The sequence below is a fragment of the Scomber scombrus genome, chromosome 13 (assembly GCF_963691925.1).
Source record: "Scomber scombrus chromosome 13, fScoSco1.1, whole genome shotgun sequence".
Lineage (NCBI taxonomy): Eukaryota > Metazoa > Chordata > Actinopteri > Scombriformes > Scombridae > Scomber > Scomber scombrus.
The window spans coordinates 30900211-30917710 of record NC_084982.1 but is presented as its reverse complement, the minus strand read 5'-3'; the positions used below and the strand labels follow the sequence as shown (position 1 = coordinate 30917710).

The following is a 17500-nucleotide window of genomic DNA, read 5'->3' as shown; positions in this document are numbered from 1 at the left end:
CTCTGCCATTCTCCTCCGCTCGTTCTGCACCTCCTCTCTCAGTATCGACTCCTCCTCTGCCATTCTCCTCCGCTCGTTCTGCACCTCCTCTCTCAGTATCGACTCCTGCTCTGCCATTCTCCTCCGCTCGTTCTGCACCTCCTCTCTCAGTATCGACTCCTCTGCCATTCTCCTCCGCCCAATCTGCACCTCCTCTCTGAGAGATGACACCTCCTTCCTTTTACTCTTCAGGTCCTCCTGGGCTTCCATCTTCTCCTTTTGTTCCCTCTGCACCTCCTCTTTAAGTACAAACACATCCCTCTCACTCCTCCTCTGCTCCCTCTGCATCTCCTCTCTCAGAGCTGTCACCTCCACCTGTACAACCTCCTTTTCCTTTCGCTCCTTCTGCACCTCCTCTTTCAGAGCTGTCACCTCCTTCCCTTTGCTCCTCAGCTCCTCCTGTACCTCCTCCCTATCTCTCTGCTCCTTCTGCACTTCTTCTCTCAGGAGAGACACCTCCTGTTTTCTCCTCATGATCTCTTCCTGTGCCTCATCCCTCTCTCTCTGCACCTCCTCTCTGAGAGCTATCACCTCCCTCTCCCTCCTCCTCAGCTCCATTGACAGTCCTGCCTTCTCCTCTTCCAACTCTCTCACTCTGGATCTCACCCTCTCCTCCACCAGGAGGTGCTGACTCCTCTTGTTCTCCACCAGTCTTCCTCCCTCCTCTTTCACCTCCCTCAGTTCATCCTTCAACCTCCTCCTCTCCTCCTCTGCCTTCCTCAGCACCTCCATTTGTTCATGCAATTCGTTCTCCTTCATCTTCAGCTCATCCTCCAGCCTCCTCTTCTCTTCCCTGACCTTCCTCAGCACCTCCTCCTCAGTCTCCTTTAGTTTGTTTTCTAGCCTCCTCTTCTCCTCCTCTGCCATCCTCAGTTCCTCTCTTAGCTTCTTCACCTCCTTCTCTATGTCTTTCCATCTATCTTCCAGTCTCCTCCTCTCCTCCCTGGCTCTTCTAAGCACCTCCCTCTCCTCCTCCAGCTCCTCCTCCACCTCTCTCACTTTCTCCTCCTGTGTCCTCATCTCTTCCTCCACCTCCTTCAGCTTGTTGTCCTGCCTCTTTCTCCTCTCCTCCTCCATCCTCCACAGGGCCTCCTTCTCTCTGCATTCCTCCTCCCTCTCCTCCAGTGTGGCTCTCAGTTGTTGCACCTCCTCCTCTCGCTCCTTCAACATACGAGAGATCTGAGCTGCCTCCTTCCTGCTCCGCTCTACCTTCGCTCTCCCTTCTTTCACCTCCTCCTCCAGCCTGTGGTGGAGCTCCTCCCTCTCCCTGGCAGCCCTCTGTGCCCCCTCCCTCTTTGCCTGCGCCTCCTGCAGCTCCCTGGCCTGGGAGGAGATTCTGTCGTCCTTTTCTTCTCCTTGCCTCCTCTGTTTCTCCAGGAGTGTCCGGGTTTCTCTCAACAGCGCCTCCAGCTGCTCCTCTCTCACCTCCTTCTCTTTCAGTTTGTGATTTGCCTCTTGACACTCCCTCACTTTCACCTCCTCCTGGTCCTCCACAAGCCTCAAGCGCTCCTTCAGCACCTCCACTTCCTCCTCGCGCTCCCTCACAGCACTTATCTGCTTCTCCAGGTTGCGCTCCCTCCGCTCCACCTCCTCCTTCTTCTCCTCCAGCTCCTCCTTAGCCACGCTCAGCTTCACCGACAGCACCATCACCTCCCCCTCTTTCTCCTCCAGCTTCTCCCTCAGCTTCTCCTCTCGCCTCCTTCTCTCCCCTTCTCCATCTTGCAGTCTCTCCTTCTCTCTCCCCTCCAGCTCCTCCACCCTCCTCCTCCATCTCTCCACATTCTCATCTGCTTCACTTCTAAGGCGCTCCATTTCCTCCTCCCTCTCCTCCTTCTCCCTCTCCAGTCTCTCCATCCGATCGCACAGCGCCTCAGTCTCTCTGTCCCTCTGCAGCTCCTCCTCCCTCCTCCTCTGCTCCCTCTGCAGCTCCTCCTCCCTCTTCCTCTGCAGCTCCTGCTCCCTCTGCAGCTCCTCCTCCCTCCTCATCTGCAGCTCCTGCTCCCTCTGCAGCTCCTCCTCCCTCCTCTTCTGCTCCCTCTGCAGCTCCTCTTCCCTCCTCCTCTCCTCCTTCTCCACCTCAACGTGATGAATTCTGTCCATCATGCAGCTGATTCGTGTTTCTCTGTCCGTCACCTCCTCCCTCAGTTTCTCCACCTCTATCTGTCTCTCCTCCTTCTCCTCCGTCAGTCCCTCTGTTCGCCTCCTCAGCACCTCCACCTCTCCATCCCTCATCCCCAGCTCCTCACTCAGTGACTCCCTCTCTCTCTGCCAGGCCTCCCTCTCCTCCCTCCTCTCTTCTTCCTCCTTCCTCCTGGTCTTCCTCAGCTTCTCCGCCTCCTCGTTCAGCCTCTCCATCTCCTCCCTCAGCGCCTCCTTCTCCTCGTCGCTCCTCTCACACTTATCTTGTCTTCGAGCCGTCACTTGCTCCAGTTCTCCTCTGAGACACTCGATCTCTCCTGAGGAAAGAATACTACGATGAGTGCTTCCAGAAATACTGAGAACAGTAAAGAGGGTGAGGGGTTCTCCTCTGAGAACAGTAACAGTAAAGAGGGTTAGGGGTTCTCCTCTGAGAACAGTAACAGTACAGAGGGTTAGGGGTTCTCCTCTGAGAACAGTACAGAGGGTTAGGGGTTCTCCTCTGAGAACAGTAAAGAGGGTTAGGGGTTCTCCTCTGAGAACAGTAACAGTACAGAGGGTGAGGGGTTCTCCTCTGAGAACAGTAACAGTACAGAGGGTTAGGGGTTCTCCTCTGAGAACAGTACAGAGGGTTAGGGGTTCTCCTCTGAGAACAGTAAAGAGGGTTAGGGGTTCTCCTCTGAGAACAGTAAAGAGGGTTAGGGGTTCTCCTCTGAGAACAGTAACAGTACAGAGGGTTAGGGGTTTCCTCTGAGAACAGTACAGAGGGTTAGGGTTTCTCCTCTGAGAACAGTAACAGTACAGAGGGTGAGGGGTTCTCCTCTGAGAACAGTAAAGAGGGTTAGGGGTTCTCCTCTGAGAACAGTAACAGTACAGAGGGTTAGGGGTTTCCTCTGAGAACAGTACAGAGGGTTAGGGGTTCTCCTCTGAGAACAGTAACAGTACAGAGGGTGAGGGGTTCTCCTCTGAGAACAGTAAAGAGGGTTAGGGTTTCTCCTCTGAGAACAGTAACAGTACAGAGGGTGAGGGGTTCTCCTCTGAGAACAGTAAAGAGGGTTAGGGGTTCTCCTCTGAGAACAGTAACAGTACAGAGGGTGAGGGGTTCTCCTCTGAGAACAGTAAAGAGGGTTAGGGGTTCTCCTCTGAGAACAGTAACAGTAAAGAGGGTTAGGGGTTCTCCTCTGAGAACAGTAACAGTAAAGAGGGTGAGGGGTTCTCCTCTGAGAACAGTAAAGAGGGTGAGGGGTTCTCCTCTGAGAACAGTAAAGAGGGTTAGGGGTTCTCCTCTGAGAACAGTAAAGAGGGTGAGGGGTTCTCCTCTGAGAACAGTACAGAGGGTAAGGGGTTCTCCTCTGAGAACAGTACAGAGGGTAAGGGGTTCTCCTCTGAGAACAGTAACAGTACAGAGGGTGAGGGGTTCTCCTCTGAGAACAGTAAAGAGGGTTAGGGGTTCTCCTCTGAGAACAGTAACAGTACAGAGGGTTAGGGGTTTCCTCTGAGAACAGTACAGAGGGTTAGGGGTTCTCCTCTGAGAACAGTAACAGTACAGAGGGTGAGGGGTTCTCCTCTGAGAACAGTAAAGAGGGTTAGGGTTTCTCCTCTGAGAACAGTAACAGTACAGAGGGTTAGGGGTTCTCCTCTGAGAACAGTACAGAGGGTTAGGGGTTCTCCTCTGAGAACAGTAAAGAGGGTTAGGGGTTCTCCTCTGAGAACAGTAAAGAGGGTTAGGGGTTCTCCTCTGAGAACAGTAACAGTACAGAGGGTTAGGGGTTTCCTCTGAGAACAGTACAGAGGGTTAGGGTTTCTCCTCTGAGAACAGTAACAGTACAGAGGGTGAGGGGTTCTCCTCTGAGAACAGTAAAGAGGGTTAGGGGTTCTCCTCTGAGAACAGTAACAGTACAGAGGGTTAGGGGTTTCCTCTGAGAACAGTACAGAGGGTTAGGGGTTCTCCTCTGAGAACAGTAACAGTACAGAGGGTGAGGGGTTCTCCTCTGAGAACAGTAAAGAGGGTTAGGGTTTCTCCTCTGAGAACAGTAACAGTACAGAGGGTGAGGGGTTCTCCTCTGAGAACAGTAAAGAGGGTTAGGGGTTCTCCTCTGAGAACAGTAACAGTACAGAGGGTGAGGGGTTCTCCTCTGAGAACAGTAAAGAGGGTTAGGGGTTCTCCTCTGAGAACAGTAACAGTAAAGAGGGTTAGGGGTTCTCCTCTGAGAACAGTAACAGTAAAGAGGGTGAGGGGTTCTCCTCTGAGAACAGTAAAGAGGGTGAGGGGTTCTCCTCTGAGAACAGTAAAGAGGGTTAGGGGTTCTCCTCTGAGAACAGTAAAGAGGGTGAGGGGTTCTCCTCTGAGAACAGTACAGAGGGTAAGGGGTTCTCCTCTGAGAACAGTACAGAGGGTAAGGGGTTCTCCTCTGAGAACAGTAACAGTACAGAGGGTGAGGGGTTCTCCTCTGAGAACAGTAAAGAGGGTTAGGGGTTCTCCTCTGAGAACAGTAACAGTACAGAGGGTTAGGGGTTTCCTCTGAGAACAGTACAGAGGGTTAGGGGTTCTCCTCTGAGAACAGTAACAGTACAGAGGGTGAGGGGTTCTCCTCTGAGAACAGTAAAGAGGGTTAGGGTTTCTCCTCTGAGAACAGTAACAGTACAGAGGGTGAGGGGTTCTCCTCTGAGAACAGTAAAGAGGGTTAGGGGTTCTCCTCTGAGAACAGTAACAGTACAGAGGGTGAGGGGTTCTCCTCTGAGAACAGTAAAGAGGGTTAGGGGTTCTCCTCTGAGAACAGTAACAGTAAAGAGGGTTAGGGGTTCTCCTCTGAGAACAGTAACAGTAAAGAGGGTGAGGGGTTCTCCTCTGAGAACAGTAAAGAGGGTGAGGGGTTCTCCTCTGAGAACAGTAAAGAGGGTTAGGGGTTCTCCTCTGAGAACAGTAAAGAGGGTGAGGGGTTCTCCTCTGAGAACAGTACAGAGGGTAAGGGGTTCTCCTCTGAGAACAGTACAGAGGGTAAGGGGTTCTCCTTTGAGAACAGTAAAGAGGGTTAGGGGTTCTCCTCTGAGAACAGTACAGAGGGTAAGGGCTTCTGCTCTGAGAACAGTACAGAGGGTTAGGGGTTCTCCTCTGAGAACAGTACAGAGGGTTAGGGGTTCTCCTCTGAAAACAGTACAGAGGGTAACGGGTTCTCCTCTGAGAACAGTACAGAGGGTTAGGGGTTCTCCTCTGAGAACAGTAAAGAGGTTGAGGGGTTCTCCTCTGAGAACAGTACAGAGGGTAAGGGGTTCTCCTCTGAGAACAGTACAGAGGGTAAGGGGTTCTCCTTTGAGAACAGTAAAGAGGGTTAGGGGTTCTCCTCTGAGAACAGTACAGAGGGTAAGGGCTTCTGCTCTGAGAACAGTACAGAGGGTTAGGGGTTCTCCTCTGAGAACAGTACAGAGGGTTAGGGGTTCTCCTCTGAAAACAGTACAGAGGGTAAGGGGTTCTCCTCTGAGAACAGTACAGAGGGTTAGGGGTTCTCCTCTGAGAACAGTACAGAGGGTTAGGGGTTCTCCTCTGAGAACAGTACAGAGGGTAAGGGGTTCTCCTCTGAGAACAGTACAGAGGGTAAGGGGTTCTCCTCTGAGAACAGTACAGAGGGTAAGGGGTTCTCCTCACCGTGCAGTGTGTCTTTGACCTGCTGCAGAGTCTGAATGTGGACGCTCAGTTGACTTCGGTCGACCTCCGACTGTGAAAGCTTCCGCTGCTGCTGGCTGAGCTGCTGCTGGAGGCTCACTGACAGAGACCTGCGAACACAGACCAGTGTGACCAGTGTGACCCTAACTGCTCATACTTAATTTTAAGTGATCAATAGAATGATTGATAATGTTTTGAGATGATTTTTATTACCTGAGTTCCTGCAGCTCCTCCTCCAGCTGCTCCCTGTGTCTCTGCACACTTTCCTGCTCCTCCTGCAGCCTCCTGCTCTCTCTCTGCGCCTCCTCCTGCTGTCGCTGCCTCCTCCTCGCTTCCTTCTGGGCCTGCTGCAGCTGCTCCTGCAGCTCCCCGAGCTCCTTGCATACCGACGCATGCTGGGAGGACAGCTGGGGAGCACAGACACATCATACAGGAGTGTTCATGAGTCACATGACTGCAGGTGACATCATACAGGTGTGTTCATGAGTCACATGACTGCAGGTGACATCATACAGGTGTGTTCATGAGTCACATGACTGCAGGTTACCTCCTCCAGCTGTTGGCCGTCTTTCTCTCTCTTCGCCGTCAGGGAAACCAACTTCCTCTCCTTCTCCTCCATTATTCTCTCCATCTCTCGCTCTCCTTCTCTCAGCTGATGGACGACGCCAGCATCCGCCTCTCTCTGCGTCCTGTTCGGGATTAAAGGTTTATATTCAGGATTAAAGGGTTATATTCAGGATTAAAGGTTTATATTCAGGATTAAAGGGTTATATTCGGGATTAAATGGTTATATTCAGGATTAAAGGTTTATATTCAGGATTAAAGGGTTATATTCGGGATTAAATGGTTATATTCGGGATTAAAGGGTTATATTCAGGATTAAAGGGTTATATTCGGGATTAAAGGTTTATATTCAGGATTAAAGGGTTATATTCGGGATTAAATGGTTATATTCGGGATTAAAGGGTTATATTCAGGATTAAAGGGTTATATTCGGGATTAAAGGTTTATATTCGGATTAAAGGTTTATATTCAGGATTAAAGGGTTATATTCGGGATTAAAGGTTTATATTCGGGATTAAATGGTTATATTCGGGATTAAAGGGTTATATTCAGGATTAAAGGGTTATATTCGGGATTAAAGGTTTATATTCAGGATTAAATGGTTATATTCAGGATTAAAGGTTTATATTCAGGATTAAAGGGTTATATTCGGGATTAAAGGTTTATATTCAGGATTAAAGGGTTATATTCAGGATTAAAGGTTTATATTCGGGATTAAATGGTTATATTCAGGATTAAAGGTTTATATTCAGGATTAAAGGTTTATATTCGGGATTAATGGTTATATTCAGGATTAAAGGTTTATATTCAGGATTAAAGGTTTATATTCGGGATTAAATGGTTATATTCAGGATTAAAGGTTTATATTCAGGATTAAAGGTTTATATTCGGGATTAAATGGTTATATTCAGGATTAGAGGGTTATATTCAGGATTAAAGGTTTATATTCAGGATTAAAGGTTTATATTCGGGATTAAATGGTTATATTCAGGATTAAAGGTTTATATTCGGGATTAAATGGTTATATTCAGGATTAAATGGTTATATTCAGGATTAAAGGTTTATATTCAGGATTAAAGGGTTATATTCAGGATTAGAGGGTTATATTCAGGATTAAAGGTTTATATTCAGGATTAAAGGTTTATATTCGGGATTAAATGGTTATATTCAGGATTAAAGGTTTATATTCGGGATTAAATGGTTATATTCAGGATTAAATGGTTATATTCAGGATTAAAGGTTTATATTCAGGATTAAAGGTTTATATTCAGGATTAAAGGTTTATATTCAGGATTAAAGGTTTATATTCAGGATTAAAGGGTTATATTCAGGATTAAATGTTGATCACCTGAGCAGACTGCAGTCCATGGTGAAGGTTTGGATTTCTCTTTGCAGAGAGCTGACCTCTGACCTCAGAGCCTGTAGCTGTGATTGGCTGTCTGCCAGCTCACACTCCACCTGAAAGCACACACACACACACACACACACGCGCACACACACACACACACACACACACACACACACACACACACACACACACACACACACACACACACACACACACAGTCAGTTGTGGAGCATTGTGTAGAGGAGGAGCATTGTGTAGACAGAGGAGGAGCATTGTGCAGAGGAGGAGCATTGTGTAGAGGAGGAGCATTGTGTAGACAGAGGAGGAGCATTGTGCAGAGGAGGAGCATTGTGTAGAGGAGGAGCATTGTGCAGAGGAGGAGCATTGTGTAGAGGAGGAGCATTGTGTAGAGGAGGAGCATTGTGTAGAGGAGGAGCAGTCATACCTGCAGCAGCTTCTTGTTCAGTTCTCTTTTCTCTGACGCCAGAGCCGAGCTCAACGCGGCCATTCTGTCCAGAGCGTCTCGTCCTTCGTCAACGTCGCGCTGCAGCAGACGCTCCGAAGCCGAGAGACGCAGCTCCGCCTCCCTGACCTGTAGTACAGTTAGAGGTACTAGTACTTTACTGTAGTACAGTTAGAGGTACTAGTACTTTACTGTAGTACAGTTAGAGGTACTAGTACTTTACTGTAGTACAGTTAGAGGTACTAGTACTTTACTGTAGTACAGTTAGAGGTACTAGTACTCTACTGTAGTACAGTTAGAGGTACTAGTACTTTACTGTAGTACAGTTAGAGGTACTAGTACTCTACTGTAGTACAGTTAGAGGTACTAGTACTTTACTGTAGTACAGTTAGAGGTACTAGTACTCTACTGTAGTACAGTTAGAGGTACTAGTACTTTACTGTAGTACAGTTAGAGTAGGGTGACCAGACGTCCCCGATTTCCGGGGACAGTCCCCGTTTTGGGTGACCTGTCCCCGTTCAAAGCTGTCCCCGATTTTGACACTGAATGGCTGAAAAATGCGCGCAGACTCAAACACCAGTTATTACGGTATCCATTTAACGCATCGCCAGAGAAGACGTCGTATGACGTACAGACGTGATCAGGACGTACGACCAGACGCAGCAGCGTCAACAACAACAATCTAGAGGCGGCAAAAAGGAAAGAAAAGAAGACCAGCGGTCATTAATGGTATGTTGTGTATGAACTTATTTATTTTGTGTGAATTGGCAGTAGACTTGGCTGTGTGTGTGTGTGTGTGTGTGTGTGTGTGTGTGTGTGTGAGAGTGAGAGTGAGAGAGAAGTGATGTAACGTTAAAGTAAGTTGTTTATCTGAACTGAAGACCTAACGTAACGTTATAAAAGTCAGTGGACGTTAACATTATGACAATGTTTTCATATCTGTCATTAGTGACGCTGTAACGTTAACGTTAGCATGAGATTACCAGGTGATGACATTGTATGTGGCCCTGTTTTGGAAGAGGGGGAGGTGGAAGACTGCTTTGGTAACATATGATTTTCCTGTAGGCATAGGAACATGAGACTCTGTTAAAAATAATAAATGAATTAATAATAAATCAATGGTTGATAGTTGTGTGTGTTAGGCTAACTTCTGTATTTTGTGTCGGGCTGTGTGGGTAACTAATGACTGTAGTAGTTATAAATACAGACCATCTGATTAGCTGATGCCCTGAGTCATGTATAATATTAATATACTCATATGTTTTGACTTGGTAATTATTATTAATTACATCTTGATGATATTTACTAGCTACTGGTCTGGCAGCTGTCTTTGCACATGACACTTAACTTTGGAAGAGAGATGTTTTTTCTAAAGTATTCTACATTTGTGTTTTTGACACTGCTGCGCGCTACTGATACATGATATTTGTGGGTGCTGATATTTTGATTTATTAACCATTGATTTATTAACCAGGTCCTTTTGTGTGAAAAAGTACTTTTCCCCATTTTTTATTTCATGATGATAATATTTAATGATTTTTCACCGCCGCATTGAAAATGTCCCCGATTTTCATTTAAGAAATCTGGTCACCTTAAGTTTGAGGTACTTATACTTTACTGTAGTACAGTTAGAGGTACTAGTACTTTACTGTAGTATAGTTAGAGGTACTAGTACTTTACTGCAGTACAGTTAGAGGTACTAGTACTTTACTGTAGTACAGTTAGAGGTACTAGTACTTTACTGTAGTACAGTTAGAGGTACTAGTACTTTACTGTAGTACAGTTAGAGGTACTAGTACTTTACTGTAGTACAGTTAGAGGTACTAGTACTTTACTGTAGTACAGTTAGAGGTACTAGTACTTTACTGTAGTACAGTTTGAGGTACTAGTACTTTACTGTAGTATAGTTAGAGGTACTAGTACTTTACTGTAGTACAGTTAGAGGTACTTGTACTTTACTGTAGTATAGTTAGAGGTACTAGTACTTTACTGTAGTATAGTTAGAGGTACTAGTACTTTACTGTAGTACAGTTAGAGGTACTAGTACTTTACTGCAGTACAGTTAGAGGTACTAGTACTTTACTGTAGTACAGTTAGAGGTACTAGTACTTTACTGTAGTACAGTTAGAGGTACTTGTACTTTACTGTAGTACAGTTAGAGGTACTAGTACTTTACTGTAGTACAGTTAGAGGTACTAGTACTTTACTGTAGTACAGTTAGAGGTACTAGTACTTTACTGTAGTACAGTTAGAGGTACTAGTACTTTACTGTAGTATAGTTAGAGGTACTAGTACTTTACTGCAGTACAGTTAGAGGTACTAGTACTTTACTGTAGTACAGTTAGAGGTACTAGTACTTTACTGTAGTACAGTTAGAGGTACTAGTACTTTACTGTAGTACAGTTAGAGGTACTAGTACTTTACTGTAGTACAGTTAGAGGTACTAGTACTTTACTGTAGTACAGTTTGAGGTACTAGTACTTTACTGTAGTACAGTTAGAGGTACTAGTACTTTACTGTAGTACAGTTTGAGGTACTAGTACTTTACTGTAGTACAGTTAGAGGTACTAGTACTTTACTGTAGTACAGTTAGAGGTACTAGTACTTTACTGCAGTACAGTTTGAGGTACTAGTACTTTACTGTAGTATAGTTAGAGGTACTAGTACTTTACTGCAGTACAGTTTGAGGTACTAGTACTTTACTGCAGTACAGTTAGAGGTACTAGTACTTTACTGTAGTACAGTTAGAGGTACTAGTACTTTACTGTAGTACAGTTAGAGGTACTAGTACTCTACTGTAGTACAGTTAGAGGTACTAGTACTTTACTGTAGTACAGTTAGAGGTACTAGTACTTTACTGTAGTACAGTTAGAGGTACTTGTACTTTACTGCAGTACAGTTAGAGGTACTTGTACTTTACTGTAGTACAGTTTGAGGTACTAGTACTTTACTGTAGTACAGTTTGAGGTACTTGTACTTTACTGTAGTACAGTTTGAGGTACTTGTACTTTACTGTAGTACAGTTTGAGGTACTTGTACTTTACTGTAGTACAGTTTGAGGTACTAGTACTTTACTGTAGTACAGTTAGAGGTACTTGTACTTTACTGTAGTACAGTTAGAGGTACTAGTACTTTACTGCAGTACAGTTAGAGGTACTAGTACTTTACTGTAGTACAGTTAGAGGTACTTGTACTTTACTGTAGTACAGTTTGAGGTACTAGTACTTTACTGCAGTACAGTTAGAGGTACTAGTACTTTACTGTAGTACAGTTTGAGGTACTAGTACTTTACTGTAGTACAGTTAGAGGTACTTGTACTTTACTGTAGTACAGTTTGAGGTACTAGTACTTTACTGCAGTACAGTTAGAGGTACTAGTACTTTACTGTAGTACAGTTTGAGGTACTAGTACTTTACTGCAGTACAGTTAGAGGTACTAGTACTTTACTGTAGTACAGTTTGAGGTACTAGTACTTTACTGTAGTACAGTTAGAGGTACTTGTACTTTACTGTAGTACAGTTTGAGGTACTAGTACTTTACTGTAGTACAGTTTGAGGTACTCAGGATTCAAACCTTCTGCAGGGCGTCTCTGGCGTCAGCAGCTTCTTCTTCTGCTCTCTGTCTGTCCAGCTGCTCTCTCTCCAGCGCCCCCTGCAGGCCACAGAGGAACAGACGGTGTTTGAGACGGAGAATAAAGCAGAACATTGAATAAAGCAGTTTATTACCTTCAGACTGTGGAGCTCCTGCAGGTGGACGGTTTCTCTCTCTGTCAGCTGCTCGTTCTCCAGCAGCTTCGTCTCGACTCTGAAACCACAATAAAAATATTAACTTCCTGTTTCAGCTTCTTTACGCCGTTAATTTAATTAAAGTACCGTCTGTGTGTCTCCGTCTGCAGCTGTTTGTTCCTCTCCTCCTGTCGGTCTCGCTCCCTCTGCACCTCCTCCTCACTCCTCTTCACCTCCTCCTTCCTCCTCTGCACCTCCTCCTCTCTCCTCTGCACCTCCTCCTCCCTCCTTTTCACCTCCTCCTCCTGTCGGTCTCGCTCCCTCTGCACCTCCTCCTCACTCCTCTTCACCTCCTCCTCCCTCTTCTTCACCTCCTCCTCCTGCCGGTCTCGCTCCCTCTGCACCTCCTCCTCACTCCTCTTCACCTCCTCCTCCCTCTTCTTCACCTCCTCCTCCCTCTTCTTCACCTCCTCCTCCTGCCGGTCTCGCTCCCTCTGCACCTCCTCCTCCCTCTTCTTCACCTCCTCCTCCCTCTTCTTCACCTCCTCCTCCTGCCGGTCTCGCTCCCTCTGCACCTCCTCCACTTGCGGACGCAGAAAAGACGCCTCCTCGCGCTCACTGATAAACACATTACAGATGATTATATAAACATTTGAATGATCTGAACATTAAATAATAATAACCTTTAAACCAGATGTTGATGAATGACTGAAGTGTAAAATCTTAACTGACGTACCAACGATCAATAAGCTCACTAAGTCCCGGTGGAGTGATTAGCGGGTGCAGAGAGTCAGGCATAATAATAATAATGCATTTTATTTAAACTTACTAGACTCATAAAACACAACAACATCAAACAATATAAATCAGGTAACATTTAGTGCAAAGATAAATAAATAAATATGAGAAATAAAGAGAAATATGGTGAAGGGGCTCGTAGGGAGGTTCTCCTAGAGCGCGTAACACCAGGGGTAGATCCCGACAGGTCTCTGACGCACCGACCTCTCTCCAAAACCCTCATGGCAGGAAGAGATAGCCGCAGCATATGTCTTGACTGTAGACAGAGCCAAATTTCTGTCTACTAACAATTGGAGAAAAGTCAGTACCTGAGGCAGAGCACACGAGGTAGGATCGATGTTTCTCTCCACACACCAGCGCTGGAAAGCGTAACAGGCCGTAGTGGAAGGAGCTCTCGCCCCTTGGAAGGGAATGGATCACTTCAGGTCCCAACCTGACTCCAAGCCCAACCTCTCTACTCGCTCCCTCTCAGAGGCAAAGCCCACAATCGTTGGCCTATCACTGGGAATGGTCGCGCCGCTCAGCTGTGAGAGCGCGTCCCTGCACCACGGAAGTTGCCATGGTTTCCTGGCCAGCAGCTGTATCATGAGCGGAAACCCAGATGCGCCTGTGCGCTCTGGAGCCACTAAACTAACGGTCAGATTCTCCTCCTGGATGCGTGCCAGGAGGCGGGAATCAGAGCGACCGGGGGAAACGCGTACAGGAGAGCTTTGGGCCACGGTCGGTGAGAGAACGCATCCATGGCGACTGAACGAGTTTGGGATTCAATCTCCACTCGTTCTGGGAGGGACCCCCGCGTGACATCCTGGCTATCTTCAGCAGCCGAGCTGAGCGAACACCGCCCTGGCGTCATGTTGTCTGTTCTCACCACAACATGTTTGTTTTTCAACCGGGGTGCGAAGTGTTTTAACTTCAGCCCCGTGGCCAGTTCCAGGCCACTTTCCTCCTTCCACGTGAGACTGACACGCTCCCCCCCATCCGATGAGAGAGGCGTCTGTGAACACCGAAATGTGTGACGTGGCTCTCCCTAGGGGAACCCCCATCCACAGGACACCAGGGGTTTTCCAGTACTTCAGGTCTGACTGTACTGAAGGAGGGGCCGTTATCATGCGTCTCTTGTGACGTAACGGGTCGAGGCGGAGACGGCCGAACCACCTCTGGAGTTTTCTCATGTGGAGAAGACCCAGAGGGACCACCACGTGACTGGCTGACATCATGCCCAGCAGACGCATCACTGACTGAGCGGCTACCACTTTGAGAGGCGTGATCCGCGCGAGGAGAGAGCTGAGTGCTTCCAGCCTGGCTGGGGACAGCTGTGCTCTCATTGTTGAGGAGTCCAGATGCACTCTCAGGTAAAGTATGGACTGGGAGGGGAGGGGGGAGCTTTTCCCAGACTGAGCAGGTGTTTGACGAGCTCTGCTGTGTGAAGCGCTGCGCTCAGTTTGGAGGCTGCTATCACCATCAGATCGTCTAAGTAAAAGAGGACGTAATGGCTCTAAGACTGTCTCCACACATTGTGAGAAGGTGCGCGGAGCCAGAGAATAACCGAAGGGTAAACGGTTGTATTGATACTGAACCCCTCTGAAAGTCTCTGGATGATGGGCACATGAAAATAAGCGTCTTTCAGGTCGATGGATGTGAACCAATCGCTGGGACGCACACACTCCAACACGTTTTATCGTTAGCATGTGAAAGGGTCTTTTCATGACGCATTTGTTGAAAACGGATAGGTCGAGTATCGGTCTCATTCCTCCCGTTTTCTTGGGAACAAGGAAGTAGCGAGAGTAAAAACCATTGCTCTCCTCGCCGGGGGTAACTGGAGAGATTGCCCCCTTTTTCATGAGCTCTGCCAACTCTGTGGTCAGAGCAGCTATCTCTGTTTGAGTGTAGCCCCGCGTGATCAGTCTGTCCATCCAGCTGCTCATGCTCTATGTCTGAATCACGCCAAGGCGAAAAACCTCCGCTAACTCGCACCGATAGGTGGGAAGTATGGAGGCCGCAAAGAGGCGGGGACTGTGTGAAGGAAACAACATCATCATCATCATCATCATTATCAACATGTGCTTTTTTTCTCTTACTGTTAAAAACATATGAGAGTGATCTAACAGCCTCAGCAAAGGATGCGCCGTGCATTGCTGAGGCAACTTGAGGGTGGAACAGTGGCGAATGCCCAGCGGGGACAAGGGCCAGCTGTTTGGTAGGAAACTGCTCTTTAATGACAGGTGAGTGGCTCTGAAAAGGGTCGTTGTGTCCGGCAGATCCCGGAGAGAAACACATTTCCCCCGCAACACGTCAGAACCGCGGCTGTTTGCGGAGCGGTTCGGGTGGAGGATTGGACCAGCTGCAGGCAGGGCGTCGGCCCCTGGCTGGAGGGCGGCGATACCCTCGATGCGGCGGCGGAGGAGGTGAAGGCTGAGTGGGCCGAGGAGCATCCTACCGGTCAGGCCAGGAGACATGGGGTGGACGCTGGGGACGTGGCGTAGCCCGGCTCCAGGACGTGTGTCTCCTCACCCTGTCGGCCTCTTCGCAGGTGGTCTGGAGGTGAGTGGTGGCGCTCTGCCGGAGCTGATGGGACCATCCAGCAGCTCACGTGTGATCTGCACGGGCAGCTCAGACATGTGAAGCCACATGTTCTGCTGCAGCATCGTCTGCCACGCCATTATCCGGGCCTGAGCTACCGTAGTAGCTGTAGACAGGGCCAAGATAGTCGCCATCGCCTTGCCGATGTCAGACGGCACATCCGGGGGGAGAGTGCCAGGCTGCGTGGCCAAGGTGGACACAGGAGAAGAAAAGGAGGGTGATATTGTTAGCCGCGGCTGTGGTCTGGGCGGCGCACTGGTGGGCCAGGTCGGTGAAGTGAGCGGTCACCCGGTCCCGAGGGGATGGCGGTGTAGCCTTTGGCAGCAGGATGGTAGCCAGACTCTCCTCAAGCGGCGGGACGGAGGGGAAGCCGCCCTCGGTTTCCCCCTGGACTCTGGTGAAGGGTTCTTTACGACTCACCGGCGCCTTCAGTTTCCCGGGCTCGGCGTAGGCCATGTCCACGAATCGACGGAGCTCCGACACCTGCGGCCACACCGAGACGGCTCCAGGTCGTAGACATCACCTCCCAGGATGACGCGGACAGGTGCAGGGGGCTCTTCAGGCATGGGGACGTTCTTCAGATCCGCCGCCATCCTGATGATGCCCAGCAGGTCCTGCAGGAGCGCTTTCGCCAGAAAGTGGCCGGCAGGTTGCAGTGAAGAGGGAGATGGCCGCTCGAGCGGGGCTCCCTGTTCGTCGTCGTTGTTGATTTCGCTCTCCAAGTCTCCCAGTAGGGAAAGGGGAGAGCCGGGAGGGGAACCGCGGATGGAGGGAGCTGAGCCAGTAGGCTCATGCCCTGCCACGGGTCACTCCAGCTGCCGTCTCCCTCGCCCTCAAGCACTTCAGACAGGAAGCCGTCAGCTCTCCGTCTCAGCTCGGCCGGCGTGCTCAGCACCGAGGCTTCGCAGCGAGGATGGAGGTCCCATGATGTTCCGTCTGCATTCTTCAAGCACTGAAGAAAAAAGGGGAGCAGATCTATGGTCGCGCCGGTATTATATACCTTGGATGCGGACCATAGAGGGGCAACTGTGCGGGGATAAACCCAACAGGGACAGCGCTTAGAGGGCGAAGCCTAAACGATATAGAACTGATCTATGATCAATAAACTGATTGATTGAAGTTTAACTGAGCTGCTGTTATACTGACATCATTAAGGCTCCTTCATTGTTTCAGCAGAATGAGCTGTGTGTGTGTGTGTGTGTGTGTGTGTGTGTGTGTGTGTGTGTGTGTACCTTCTCAGCAGGTCCAGAGTGTGTGTGAGCTCAGAGTGTGTGTGAGCTCAGTGTGTGTGTGTGTGTGTGTGTGTGTACCTTCTCAGCAGGTCCAGAGTGTGTGTGAGCTCAGTGTGTGTGTGTGTGTGTGTGTGTGTGTGTGTGTGTACCTTCTCAGCAGGTCCAGAGTGTGTGTGAGCTCAGAGTGTGTGTGTGTGTGTGTGTGTGTGTGTGTGTGTGTGTGTGTGTGTACCTTCTCAGCAGGTCCAGAGTGTGTGTGAGCTCAGTGTGTGTGTGTGTGTGTGTGTGTGTGTGTGTGTGTGTGTACCTTCTCAGCAGGTCCAGAGTGTGTGTGAGCTCAGTGTGTGTGTGTGTGTGTGTGTGTGTGTGTGTGTGTACCTTCTCAGCAGGTCCAGAGTGTGTGTGAGCTCAGAGTGTGTGTGTGTGTGTGTGTGTGTGTGTGTGTGTGTGTGTGTGTACCTTCTCAGCAGGTCCAGAGTGTGTGTGAGCTCAGTGTGTGTGTGTGTGTGTGTGTGTGTGTGTGTGTGTGTGTGTGTACCTTCTCAGCAGGTCCAGAGTGTGTGTGAGCTCAGTGTGTGTGTGTTCCAGTCTGAGCTGCAGAGAGCTTTTCTCCTCGTTGAGCCGCTGCACAGAAAGCTCGGCTCCCTAAACACACAAACATTTATTAATTGATAATTAATAATTATGTATTATTCGTAATAATTGATCATACTGGTGACTGACCTGCAGTTCCTGGTGTCTCCACTGCAGGGCGCTCTCAGTGTGAGACAGGACGGACAGCAGAGAGGAGAGATCAGCAGGGACACACAGCGCCGCGCCGCCGCTGCTGCTGCTCAGGACTCTGGACTGAACACACAACACACGACTGTGACCTCTGACCTCTGTCTGTACATATCATGACTCCAAATGATGAAACTGATGTCATAGACATGATGTGTGAAGGTCAAAGGTTAG

General features: G+C 48.5%; 1 protein-coding gene across 1 annotated transcript in view; it reads right to left on the bottom strand.

The window, feature by feature from the left end:
- The window catches only part of LOC133992680 (trichohyalin-like), a 30779-nt gene that overhangs the window by 6544 nt on the left and 6735 nt on the right, over nucleotides 1-17500 (bottom strand). Inside the window, exons 3-16 of the mRNA XM_062431366.1 lie at nucleotides 17270-17392; nucleotides 17085-17191; nucleotides 12479-12554; nucleotides 12084-12280; nucleotides 11937-12015; nucleotides 11785-11862; nucleotides 8194-8340; nucleotides 7749-7858; nucleotides 6384-6525; nucleotides 6050-6243; nucleotides 5819-5946; nucleotides 2173-2495; nucleotides 1249-1668; nucleotides 1-1128 (exon numbers count right to left, since the gene is read on the bottom strand). The exon at nucleotides 1-1128 is cut by the window's left edge and continues 171 nt beyond it. Coding sequence (XP_062287350.1) covers nucleotides 1-1128; nucleotides 1249-1668; nucleotides 2173-2495; nucleotides 5819-5946; nucleotides 6050-6243; nucleotides 6384-6525; nucleotides 7749-7858; nucleotides 8194-8340; nucleotides 11785-11862; nucleotides 11937-12015; nucleotides 12084-12280; nucleotides 12479-12554; nucleotides 17085-17191; nucleotides 17270-17392 — 3252 coding nt within the window. The remainder of the gene's footprint in view (nucleotides 1129-1248; nucleotides 1669-2172; nucleotides 2496-5818; nucleotides 5947-6049; nucleotides 6244-6383; nucleotides 6526-7748; nucleotides 7859-8193; nucleotides 8341-11784; nucleotides 11863-11936; nucleotides 12016-12083; nucleotides 12281-12478; nucleotides 12555-17084; nucleotides 17192-17269; nucleotides 17393-17500) is intronic.